General features: G+C 43.9%; 1 protein-coding gene across 1 annotated transcript in view; it reads right to left on the reverse strand.

The window, feature by feature from the left end:
• The window catches only part of LOC122893952 (protein farnesyltransferase subunit beta), a 67,238-nt gene extending 63,205 nt beyond the window's left edge, over positions 1-4,033 (reverse strand). Inside the window, exon 1 of the mRNA XM_044231287.1 lies at positions 3,883-4,033. Within this exon, the coding sequence (XP_044087222.1) occupies positions 3,883-4,026 (144 nt within the window). The 5' untranslated portion in view covers positions 4,027-4,033. The remainder of the gene's footprint in view (positions 1-3,882) is intronic.
• Positions 4,034-13,925: the final 9,892 nt, after the last annotated feature.

Below are 13,925 nucleotides of genomic sequence, written 5' to 3' on the forward strand. Positions count from 1 at the left end.
AGCTGCCATCATCCATCACCTAGAGTACTGCAACAGCCTCCCAGCGGGTCCCCCTGCACCCTTCCTCACCTCCTCACAATCCCAACAGTGACCAACATGGGCCTGTGAAAATGCTAGTCAGATTGGGTTGAAACTCTCAAATCGTGGATCAGTCTGACTCCTGGCAGGAAAGAGATAGCACATCCGAAGTGAGTGATTTGAGGAGGGTTTATCAAAGAACTACTTACACAAACCATAAGAGACTCTTAATCTCACAAAACAAACTGAGGGTTGCCGGAGCAGGGGGGGGGGTGGGGGGGTGGGAGGAGGTAGGGAGAAGGTGCTGGGGTTATAGACATTGGGGAGGGTATGTGCTATGGTGAGTGCTGTGAAGTGTGTAAACCTGGTGATTCACAGACCTGTACCCCTGGAGCTAATAATACATTAGATTTATTTATTTATTTATTTAATTAATTTTTTTTTAAAAAAAGAACTAGTTACAAAAGTGTGGGCAGGTGTAGGGAAACCACAAGAGAGAGTGCAGTGTCCTAGGGCAGGCAACACAGGGGGTACCCAATTTCCACCTAGACCTGAAAAAGTGTGCAGAGACGTTGCAGAGAGGGTGTCTGAGAGCTCCAATGAAAGGTGCCTGCGAAGAGTCGTGACCTCAAGTCTAGAGACCGCCTCCAGACCACACAGTCTCTCAGGAAAGGAGTTAATGCGCTCATCTCAGCCTCCGTCTCCCTCACTCCCTATCAGTACGCCCCATGGCCAAATACACCCAGAAGCCGTAGGGCAAGGGAGCATGTCCATGCAGGTCCACCTCTAGGGGCACAACTGCAGAGCAGCGTGGAAAAGGATAAAGTGAATCTGGGGAGGTGACAAAAAGCTATCCAGCCAACTGGCTCCCCATCTCAGTCAGGGTAACTGAAAGTGTACTTACAATGGTTGATAAGGCCCTACGTGATCCGACCTCATGTCCTATTCTCCCGTTTACTAACCTCTGTCCTCACAGTGACCACTCACTCCACTCACTCATCAGGCACTAGGGAGGCCTCAGGGCCTTTATACTTGCTGCTTTCTCTGCCTGAAATGCTTCTCCCCCAGACACACGCACGGCTTGTTCCCTCACTTACTTCAGGTCTCAGCTCAAGTGGCAGGCACATCATCAGATGTTCTCCCTTACTGCCTGATATAAAAACCTTTCCTGCTCCTCCCCGACCCATTCCTGGCATACTTCATCTCTCTTACCCTGTTTCTTTTTTTCCACAACACTTCTTATTAAAATCAGACAGACAGCCAGATGGAGATTTAGATAGATAGACAGATAAGATACGCAGTTTTTCCCCCCTTTTTTGTTGACTGCCTCCCTGACCTAGAAGAAAAGTTTCATAAAGGCACTAACTTGGCCTCTTTTGTTTACTGCCTTATGTCCAGTGTCTTGAATAGAGCCTGGCACATAGAAGACACTCAAGTATGTGTTGAACAAATAAAAACGTGAATGAATAGAACAGAAGAATCCCTAGCTAAGGGCTCCTTACACTGTTTATAGGTTTCATTCCTATTATCAAATTGTTGCTTAACTAATAAATACAGTCTCCTGATAATCAGACAGGGAACAGGAGATAAGCATTTGTTCTTATTGGCAATGGCACAAAATTAAACCCTGCCAGTAAATCCCTATGAACAAACGGACAGAAACAAAAGAGTAACTAGTGTCTTCTGTAGACAACTCCTCCAGACAAGGTTGGTACTTCTTACGAGTATTTATCATCAGTAACCTACCCACCTAGTACCTAAGCCTGTTTTCTCATCTGTGAAGTAGAAAAGGATTGAGTGACACAATGTATGGAGAGCATTTAGCACAGAATTGGGGCTCAGTAAATGGATACTACTATGATTATTAGTAGTGTTGCCACTGAAGTAACCATTTGTATGAGATACTATATCATCTTCCTACTCTCTGGAATGGTTTATCCCAGACTTTTAAAACGTGAACTGGAAGAATGACATGGGAAGGATGAACAAGATGCTCTACTATCTATCACATAGTTAGGCCTAGATTTGAAACACACCCTATAACAGCACCCAGCCTTGGCCTTGGCTAACCCTCTGGCAGCCCAGAATCGTGTTGCATCCATTTTTGCATCACTTATTATGCCTTGACATTTAAAATAAAAGTGCCAGTATTTCCTGGCAGGAACTAAGCAGGGACACTCGGCTAAAAAATATATAGTAGAGGAAAAAGAGCAGATCAGTAAAACTTCTGATAATGTTCCTGTTTTTGACTTGCTCCTTTAACCATGGAAGTCTCCGTCCTATTCTCTAAATTAATAGACCAGCTTCTGACTCCCTTTTCTCCACCAGTATTCTGTACATATCCTTATCTGCTGGGTCAGTTAATTACATAAAAAGTGACCCAATAGTGACCACATGAAAAGGAAAAGGCTTGACCTGAATAAACTCTACAGTCTGTCACTTAGGAATACAGCAAAGATCTGGTAAGTTTTTCACTGATGGGAGACTTCTTCGCAATCTTTTACAAAAAACTTCTGTAGACACACTGGTAGGCTAACTAAGCTGGGGAGCTAGATTCAGAAGGTAAGGGTTAAACCCCATGTAGCATAAATCTCCAGTTATAATGTGCTTTTGGCTACTACGTGTGTAACTGTGTACTCAAGTCCTTGTTTTTTTGTTAATGAATTTATAATTATATTCATAATCACAAATATAAAATATGATAACTACCATTACTAATTTTTTTTAAATTTATTTATTTGACAGAGATCACAAGCAGGCAGAGAGAGAGAGAGAGGAGGAAGCAGGCTCCCTGCTGAGCAGAGAGCCCGAAGCGGGACTCCATCCCAGGACCCTGAGATCATGACCTGAGCCGAAGGCAGCGGCTTAACCCACTGAGCCACCCAGGCGCCCCCATTACTAATTTTGCCTAAATGCAGGCTTCCAAGTTCAGGTATGAAAGTCAAAGCAAGTTTCTCTGAGGTTAAGCCTGGGAACTGATCTTACTAAGAGATCTTATTTTATTTGTTAGTACTAAAGCCTGATGCTTACTTGTTATTACTAAAAAGAATCATCTCAACCACTTCTAGTGACAGATGGGGAAACATTTCCACAATAACCTGGGAACAATTCCAAATGGAAAATGAAAAGAAAAACAAGAGTTCACTACTCATTCCTCAAGCACTTTTCAAAGTGACAGGTTGGAGGCCTCAGTGAATGAACGGTAAATCGTCTAAAAATGTATGATTTTATTGTAGCGCTTTCCAGACAGTACTGTTTTTCTCAACCTGGCTGTGCCATGCTCTTGGTCAGAAACTTTTATTTCTTTGTATTTCCAGCGTTTAACACTGTGTCCAATACTCTGCTGGCGCTCGATTGAATGACTATTAAAATGCCCATCCACAAGGCAGGCCCTACACCTAGCAGTGTAGGACAGAAATTAAACAGACCCTGGAATGGCATGACCACAGTCTGGCCGCTTCTCATCCCCTCTAGGTCCCAAAACTGCGAGCAGGTGAGGAAAGTGCACTATCCATCTGAACACCTCCCTACGTCCCGGCCAAATGAAACGGACTGCCCGAGCTGTTTTAGTCCACCAGGCACAGAACACGATTCTCCCCGCTTCCTTAGCCAGAGAGGACCCAGGTACTATCCTCCCCTCCCAACCAACCCTGATAACGACCCCTCCCCAACCTGGCCCCACAAACGCTCCATTCCTCAGCTGAACCAAGCCTGGAAGCCCAGAGCGTCCCAGAGAGGGGGCACCGCGGTGCACTGTGGGAGTAGTAGTTCCCCGGTGAGTTCCGCACGCCTACGGCCCCGCAGACGGGACTCCCGCTCCCAGAAGTCCCCGCGTGGGCGCCTCGCTCAGTCTGGCCACCTCACCTGTTCTATGGACGTGACTGTTTCCACCGAGTCGTCCTGCAACCGCTCCCGCGCGTGCTCGGGCCTCAGACTGTACAGCGGCTCTGACCAGACAGGGGAGGAAGATGGAGGGCAATAGTAGGTGAAGGAACTCGGAGAAGCCATGATCAGGAGAGCAGCAGGCGGTGTATAGGACTCCCTTCGTCAAACAACAACGCGCATTGAAACTCAAGCGGGCTAAGGAGCTACGGAGAGCGGGTAGCGTCAAAAAGACTTTGAACGCGAATCTCTCTCCACCCACCTACACATCTTCAGGCAGCGAGTTACTAGGATGCTGCCGCCCCCCATTGGGCAGAGGAGTTTGCTGCAGGAGGCTCAGCTTCCTGGCGCGCAAGGAAGGAAGGATGTGTCTATCCATCTGGATTTCATTTTAGAGAGACGGTGTAGGACGCCTCCGTTCGTTATGCAAATTAACGCACGCGCGCACACTTCAACGCCGTGCTAATTGTCACCTAATTGTTATGGCAGTAGTTCGCAGTTTTGGGTGCCCAAGAACCGTGAGTGGAACTGTAAAAACATTTTTGACAGCTCTGACTCAGACTGGCTATCACTAATAGAATACTGTGCACCTTTGGGTGCGTGACAGCCGCCCAGGAGAAGCCTTCGGCTTCTCAACAAGGGAATTGTCTTCTTGGTACTCCGTGATAGAGGGAAGGAGCATTGTAGTTGTCTCCTATCCCCCAGGGAGGTACAATGCAATAGCAGGAACTAAAGTGCAGTAGAAGGAACAAGTATAAGTGAAACGACAAAGGAAATATTCGCTTATTCAGCAGTTGCTTAGGGAACGCCTATTATACGTCAAAGAAATTAGGCTCTAGGAATACAAAAGTGAACAAAACAAACAAGGTCCCTGTTCTTGGGAACCTCACAGACTAGTGCTATAGACAAAACTGATGAATGGACACAATAAATATATGAGGACTTGGCGGTAAATGGTGTGGGAAAATAACAGGGTCTACAAAAGAGAGGAAAGGAAGAGTGGACTAAGTAGATTGGGTGGTCAGGTTAAGCCTCTCTTAGGCCTCTCTGAGACCCAAAGGATGACAAGGAGCCATCTACACAAACCATATGGGGAAGAGCTCCAGAAGAGGAAGGAACACGGAGTTTGAGAAAACATTGCCACAGATATAGGTATGTATGTGTATTAATTCTGATTATTTAATCAGAAGGTGTTCAGAATAAACAAAATTCCTATTGAGTAGGGTTAATCATTATAAATGCCTACATAAAATGTTAAAAATTATGATTTTAGAAAAATCCTGCCTTTGGTCAATGAATAGAAGAGAATCTCTTCCAGGGCCATGAAAGGACTACATCAAAATTTTAACACCAAGAATTGGGGCAGAAGGACAGAAGATACCGTAATACAGGCTTTCCAGGGAGACTCGGACAACTTCCGGCTCAGAGTATTTTACTGTGTTCCCTTGCAATTCCAAGTCATGTGTCTTGAATCCAAGGAACTGTGGTGTGGTATTTCACAACCAACCATTCCACTCTTACCCGTCTCTGGTGTTAAGTAGAAGTTCTCAGAAAGAATCTAAAGATGAGGCTGGGGTGCCCTAACGGCAGGTAAACACTATCACCATGTCCATTTTAGTGGTCCTGCAGCTGAGTTAAGTCCTGTAGGTGGCAGAATGTTTTTAAATCTGAGAATAAGTGACACTGTGTGGGTTAAGCTCATGGATATGGCTGCACTGTACTTCCCTCTCTATTTGCATCTTATTGTCTTCCCCTTGCTTCTGTTTTGGGGGAAAAAGAATGGTCTGATAAGTTCTGAGTCACATCCGAGGTTTCAGCCTTCTTTGTAAAGAGTTGCTTTGCCGGTTAGAAATTTAAATTGAGCTACTGAAAGAGTAGCTGGAATAGTTTTTTAACAAGTTGTTCTGTCTGTTACAGGTGCACCTAAAGCAATTGCAAATTGCATTCAAGAGCTAGAAATCCACTTCTGAAATGCAGTCTCTTCTGCAGTGGGATCTGAAAGGGGCATGGCAAGAGTCTCCCGCAAGATGGAGTATTTAGGTATTTATTGAGTCCTCACTGTGTGCTGGGCACTGAGCTAAGTGCTGAGGAGATGGTGGTGAAAACGCCAGACACAGCCTTTAACCCTTACATGGCTCATGATTTACCAGAAGAAACAGACATTAAACAATCATTACAAAATTGGCTATTTCATTACAGTTGGGGGGAATGGCAGATGCAGAGGCCATTGTAAGATTATATAATAGGGGACATTTATGGTAGTCTGGAAGATCAGGAAAGACTCACCGAAGAAAATGAATTAATGCAGGGTGAGGGGACATTCCAGGCAGAGGGGAAACCCAGTGACAACCATAGATCAGGGAAACAAGGAATGAAAAATATGAGGAGTTTGTACTTTGTGTAGCATTGAAAGAATTGCTCCATCTTGGATCAGCAGTGACCCACCAATTGTCCTTCCTCTGGGTTTGATAAAACCACTGGTTCAAGAAGCAGAATGAACATATATATTGGCAGTCTGGCAAAGAATGATATACTTACAGGAGAAAATAAAGATAATAGCAACTCCAGCTTGGACTGCAGATGGTTTGGGTTTATTTTACTCAAATGCCTGGATTTTTCTAAACTGAGCTGTGAATTGTAATCGTTTCTTTAAAAATAATACAAAATGTGGATAGTACTATTTTGTACATTCAAGAGCAAGAAAACAAGAAAAAAATTAATGACCTAAATGAAGCACTAGAGGTCGCTCCTGACCCTAGAGTAAGCTTGTAGAGTAGGCTTTAAAACTGCTCTCCCTGCATTACTCAGAGAAGCCCATATGTCGGCATGAATTGTTTCTTTTAATATCTTCTGAAAGTATATAATAATACACATCTTGCAAAGATTGTAAAATGGAAAGAACTCTTTATTATCCTCCTAGATAATTAATTTCCTCCCCACATTTACTCCTCTACTAACATCTGTGGCCTCCTATTCTGTCCTCCCTGTCCCTCCTCAGGACAGAATGAATGCCCAGCTCTTACTGCGGCCAGCCCCTCCCCCTCCCCTCATGCCTTACCCGAGGACGTTACTCCAACAATTCTCCCTTGTCCCTCTTAAAACATCAAGTACATTATCCCTGTACTTGACTATGCCCATCACCCTCAAACAGGCTACTTCTCCATTCTTGGGGGGAAGAAAGATGTTTTTACCCTCTTGACTCCACCCTCCTTAAGCACCTTCCCATGACTCATTTCCTCCCTACCAGTGTCTCCAGTTCCTCTCCTCCAAGTACCTTGACCCCATTCCCATCTGCTTCCCCAACAGCTCTTGTCAAGTCCCTGTTAAACTCCATGTTGCTAAATCCAAGGGCCAGCTCTCAGTCCTCATGTCTTCCTGCTTGACCTCCTAGCAATATTTGTTATTTGCAGTTCCCTTCTCATAAAAGTATTTTCCTGTAGTGTCCAGCACTAGCCTTTGCTATTTCATCTTCTTGACACCTTAACTTTGGAGCACCCCAGAGCTCTGTCTACACTCATCACCTGTGAGATCAATTAGTCTCGATGTTTTAATTACCACCGTTGGGTTATATCTCCAGCCTGGATCTCTCTCCTGAGCTCTGAGTTCATATCTAATATCTTGTTAGTATTTCCATTTACATGTCTAACAGGCATCTCCAACAGTGTGTCCACATCCATCTCTTAACTGTTTTCTTTGTTTTTGCTCTTGCCCCTCTGCAGCCAAATACAAACTCAAAAGCCAGAGAAGTTACCCTTTTGCTCAAAGCCTTCTCATGTCACTCAGAGTCAAAATCAAGGTCCTGAACCATAGCCTAGCAGGCCCAGTTGATGTGGCCTTTACTCCATGTACATTCCCACTTGCTCACTCTGTTCCCCACGCACTGGCCTCATGCCAGCCCCAGAGTGCTTAAGCTCGCTACCCCTTCCCTGTGATGCTCTTCTCCCAGGTAAAGACAAGGCTTGTCCACCACTTCTTATAGTCTTGACTCAAGTCTTTAGCTTAACTTAAATTCCTTTCCTTTCAGGCCTTTCCTTAACTCCCCATAGGAAGCTGAAATGCCACCGTCTTGTACCAACATGCTGTCTTTACTTTTCTCTATAGCATTTTTAACCAGCTAACAGACCTTACATTTAATGTATTTATTTTACTTACCAAAATGCAAGCTCTCGGGGCAGAGATTTTTGTACCATTCATTGCTTATTCTCTGGCACATAACATGCATTGAGTAGGCTAAATGATGTGAGTGATTTCCAATCATTGTAATACACATTCTGAGTACTCATTTCTTATATAACACACTGTAGAAGATAAAGACAATGAGATAACACTGGCCTTACCTGTCAGGAGCTCCCTAGCTAATAAAAACAGACACTGTATACATACAAAACAAATAAATATATTGAAGTACATATAAAATAAAATATTTAAATACATATATGCAAAATAAGACAATATATATACAAAATGCAGTGGGAGAACAGGAAAGGAGTAGTTAATTTTAATCTATTTAATGAGGATAGCACCTTAATATGTAATATTTGTGTTTAGCAATACCTTTTTTAAAAGATTTATTTATTCCACGGAGAGAGTAGGGGTGGGGGAGGGACAAAGAGAGATGGGGAGAGAGAGAGAATCTTAAGCAGACACAGGGCTTATTCTCACGACCCTGAGATCACGACCTGAGCTGAAACCAAGAGTCGATGCTCCACTGATAGCAGCCCCAGGCACCCCTGTTTAGGAATATTTTCAATAGGATAAATATTCTCTGGTAATAATTTTTAGATGACTACATTAGAATTCAGAAATTGTCAAATTTTATTCTTTATTCTTTTTTCCTGTAGCACACAAAAGGAAATATAAAAAGTTTCAAATCATTCAAAGAAGAGTTTTCGGAATACAATGATTTTATGGCACAGGGAACAACTGCGCTTCTCAGAAATCTATAAATCATCAATTACACATACCTGCATTATTTTATTGTGTCACATATTGATATAAAAATTAATCCAATTTATACTAGTCATCATTCCAGATACTCTTATTACTGAACACCTGAACAAAAGTATTGACTCTTAGTCTCCTTTGATCATGGCAACAACTATTTTACCAGGAGATACAAAATTGAAGCCAATTAAAGAGCACTGTTCACCATGAGAAGGCTAATAAATAATTTTAAAAACTGCTAAGAAATAGTCTCAGGGGTATAAACTCCTGAGCATACCAGTGACTCTCAACCCAGGCTGTGCCTTTGAAAGTAGATTCTCCCAGGCACCATCCCAGGCGCACTGAGTCAGAACACTCAGGGCCGCAGACCCAGCCCTGGGAATGCGGTTCAAAAACCCATGCATTTGGGGGTGCCTGGGTGGCTCAGTGGGTTAAAGCCTCTGCCTTCGGCTCAAGTCATGATTCCAGGGTCCTGGGATCAAGCCCTGCATCGGGCTCTCTCCTCAGCGGGGAGCGTGCTTCCTCCTCTCTCTCTGCCTACTTGTGATCTCTGTCTGTCAAATGAATAAATAAAATCTTTTTTAAAAATTAAAAAAAAAAAACATGCATTTTTGAAAGTACCACAGTGATGCTGATACATAGGTCAGAGGGGGAGCTGCCAGGAACCTTACTTTGCAGCAGAAATGCTGGCTGTCTACCAGAGTTCTGCTGCCCGTCCATAGCAGGGAGTTCACAGCAGGGCCCCGGCTGCCCAGTAGCCCCTTTGCATTTAGGCAGGGCTTGGTGACTGAGTTCTGACCAGTGGACCACAGGCAAAAGTGGTATCTACCACATCCAGGCCTGGCCCTTCAAAACCTACTTGAGCCTTTATTTCCTCTCTTCCCCCATCTCCCCAGGATGTCAGTGCCCAAGGCAACTCTCCATATTCAAAAGGACTTGTTGCCCCATGTTCTAAAAGTTCAAAATCTCAAGTAACAAAGAGATCATTAGTGTTTTCTTCCACTGGACAAATGGCCGTAATCCATTTCAGAGATTCCAAATGATTTTCCAGGCAAATATTGTGACCGCCTTCAAATGTATATTATTACTACTCCTTTTAAATAGACTTTTTGAAGTTTGCTAACTTTTTTTAAAAGATTCTATTTATTTATTTGCCACAGAGAGAGGGAGCACACAAGCAGGGGGAGCAGCAGAGGGAGAGAAAGAAACAAGTTCTCTGCTGAGCAAGGAGCCCAATGTGGGACTCAATCCCATGGCCCCAAGATCAGGACCTGAGCTGAACAGGCAGATGCTCAACTGCCTGAGCCAACCAGGTGCCCCAAAGTTTGCTAATTTAAGACTACAAAGTCAACTCTCCCCTCCCCCATTGAGTGTCCCCAAGTTTCTTCTTCCCTATAGAGTATCATGGACCTCCCTCCCCTGCTGTGTACGAGGCAGTCTTAGAGGAAGTCTCAGGGATATAGCTAGAAAAAGAAAGCCTGTAACCTGGAAGTGTGAGGGACCGGAGGGTGGTATTTCCCAATCCTTGCTTGGCAGGCACTTTCCTCCATCCTTCCTGCAAGGCAGATCTTATAAAGAGCATGTCTTGCTTTTAAACTGAGTCCCACAGTGGGAGTTCTTATTGAAGACAGCAGAGCCTCTGCCACACTGGGTGCCTAAGTGACGTTGTAGCATAGAGTCACCCCCATTCCCACCTTCTGGCAGCACAATACACTTTACATGAGAAGGAAGTCTTTATATGTGAGTGCCTGCGATTGAAGGCTTTATCTGTTACAGTATTTAACATTACCTTAACACATATATATACTGAATGACTTTATTCCTACATAGATTCCTAACTGCAGGTTATATCTTGACCCCACCCCAACCCCCAAACATAACTTTTGACAGTAAAAGTCTGATATGACATACTTTGCCTGGTCGGTGGTCACTGGTTATGTCTTCTCAACTCTAGTCTCATAAAGGAAAGAATCTCCTGAGGTTTTCCCACCGCGAAATCTTCTCATCGACAGTCTAGACCGCCTGTTAGGAAGCCACAGGAAAGGTTGAACTTTTACTTCCTATTCCAAGATAATGAAATCATTCCTAAAAACTCTGTGCACAGGAAATATCTGATGAGGCTCCTGGATTTGTTCTTTATCATGGTTTGAATTGTGTGTCTTCCCACTGCCCCCCCCCATCATACGTTGAAGTCCTAACATTTAAAGACTCAGAATGTGACTATTTTTATCTATTTTATTTATTTTAAAGAGGTAATTAAGGTAAAATGAGGTCTTAAGTTTGGGCCCTAATCCAATGTGACTGATGTCTTTGCAAGAAGAGGGGAATAGGACACAGAAAGGCATAGAACATGAACAGGAAGATGGCCACATGGAAGGACAAAGGCCTAAGAAACACCTTGACCTTGGACTTCTAGCCTTGAGAATGGTAAGAAAATAAACTTCGTTTAAGCCACCCAGTATGTGGTACTTTGTGACGGAAGCCCAAGCTAATACAGTCCTGAAGGTGGTGGCCAGGACACCAAGGACAACCTGAAGTGGTACTGTGGGTCCTTTTGTGTTAACTTGACTTACCATCAGGATTGTTTCCTTTGGTCCCCAACCCCAAAATTCATGTGTCTCTGAGAACTTGCCTTCTCCCTTCTTCCCTTGTCATTTCAGACTCTCTCCCCACCCCCTTTCTCTACTTATTAGAGATAGAAAGAAAGATGGATAGGGGCACATGGCTGGCTCAGTAGGTAGAGCATACAACTCTTGATCTCAGGGTGGTTAAGTTCAAGCCCCATGTTGGGTATAGAGATTCCCTAAAAATAAAATCTTTTAAAAAAAGAAAGGAAAGAGGATATGAATGGAGAATAATGCTGAGATGATGGGAAAGGGGGTTCTGTCCTGTTTCTCCTACTCCTGAGATAAGGTGGCAGGCAATCTTCTACAAGGTGAGCACATTACTTATGTCAGCCAAAGTTGGAAAGACAGGTGTGAATCTGGAAGACGCATAGGGTTATGCTAATGAGGAGCCCCCTGGTCCAGCTGTGTTGGTCTCAGCAGTGGGTTGCCCATCAGCACATCTCTCCTGCTATTCAGCTCTGGTGATGACAGATCTCACCATGGTGCCCCTGCTGGGTGCTTAAACAGGGAGCATGCTCAGTGTGGCTGGGCTGGGGGTGGCAGGAAGCAGGGGCAGGCACTTGTCTCCCTGGTAAAAGAATGAGCATAACATAACTGAGAAACTGATTTTTGGAGGCTTCTTGTGGGAGAGACATCCAGCAACCATTCTTAGATGTCTCCCAGCTCTACTGAAACCTGTCCCAGTCCAAGCTGACCTCAACTGGGGAGGATGCCAGAATGTCCCCTGAGTGCTGATGTAAGCAGGTGGAGATAAGATGGCGGAGAGAGAATTCTAGCAACACTCTCAATGTAAGGAGTTAGAATTAGGTATTTTTCTTATAAAGTCCCTGGTTACAGCAAACTGTGTTGTCTTCACCAGTTTATATAGTTCTTTTGCTAACACTGTCCCCAAATCATAGCTCTTCCATCTCATAGTGTATGAAACACGCAAGTCTTTCTGAAAGCAGCTGAGCCGGGACATGAATGGACAACCTAGCAGCTTGGACTTCTGGATGATTCCTTTTTTCTTTTCTGTTTTTAGAACAATGTAAGCTACTGAATAAAGCATAATAAGATATCCTTAATTTTTTTAAATGAGTATGAGTATTTATTTCCCCAGGTTCATTCAGGAAACCTCACTTCCTTTCCTGTCTTGCCTAGGGAAAGCCATTTCCTTCAAAGTGAAATTTCTTCCCAGACTAAGAACTTACCTCAGGTTGCATCTTCTTTCCTATTTCTTGGGCAGAAGAAAACAGAGAACCACTAATGGTCCCACTAAGCAGGCCTGTGGAGAATATTTATTACTATGATGCCAATCAATGGGAAAGCAGCTGCAGTGCCCAAAGGGGGTGAGACTGAGTTGAACCTGCACTCCACACTAGGTGTGGTAGTGTGGATGAGAATCACAGCAGGATGGCCCAAGACCCTGGAAAACATCCGTCTGTGGGACACACTTACCACCCATGTATGCATGGGGAAAACATTACAGGTGGTTTCCATCCCTCAGTGCTTACTAAGTACTGTCAAGTGCCATGCTAAGTCCTCTCCACACATTATTTCATCTTTTCAACAATCCTGTGAGGATATCCCTATTTTACAGATGAGGAAACTGAGGCATGGAAGCGTACAATAACATAATCTAGGTTTCACAGCCAGTAAGTAAAGGAGCTGTGGCTGGAACCCAGTGTGCCTGACTCCAGAGACCCCAGCATGCACCTGAAACCCAGTGTAAATCCAGTAAAGGAAAATACACCTGGGAATCTTCATAATCTTAATGGAATTCACAGGATCCATTCTCTTAACTTTTCATGTCATCAAAGTAGCTATCAGGTTCAGGAGTTTTTCCTCTTTATTATAAGTTTAGACACTGCCTGAAGTACAACTCCAAGTCAAGAAGATGGACTTACTGCTTTCCTTAACCTACTACTGAAAAATATATTCTCTATCCAATACTCAGATGCACACTTTTCATCACTTTTTAAAGATCTAATGAGCTGGGCTTGTTCACCACTAATACTGTGTCTTAGGAATACACAATTTTTTAGACTCCAGAAAACATCCGTCTGCCTCAATCTGGTGCTAACACATTCGGTGGTAGTAAGGTCTTGAAAGAGGCCCATGCGTTCTTTGGTGTCATTGGTGTACACCAGCAGAAATGCTTCGTGGTCTGAAATGTTTTGGCTCCCCGAGCACCTATTCTAACCAGCTTAGACCCCAAATGGATACTTCTGCCCGCGTGAAGAATTGTGCATTCAGAAATGTTTTTCTGATCATTTATCTTCTCATCGTCCTGGAGGAGGTCAGCAGAAATTGTAAACCCGTTTAAATAAAAACTGGGATGAGGTGTTGGAGGAGGGCGGACACAGTCACACAGGGTTCCGGGCAAGCCAGATGGCGGAGAGAGAATTCTAGCAACACTCTCCAGTGTTCCCGGAGACAGCCACTTCAAGAATAGCTGGGTGTTTGAATGCAGAC

Source organism: Neovison vison, chromosome 13, assembly GCF_020171115.1.
Source record: "Neovison vison isolate M4711 chromosome 13, ASM_NN_V1, whole genome shotgun sequence".
NCBI lineage: Eukaryota > Metazoa > Chordata > Mammalia > Carnivora > Mustelidae > Neogale > Neogale vison.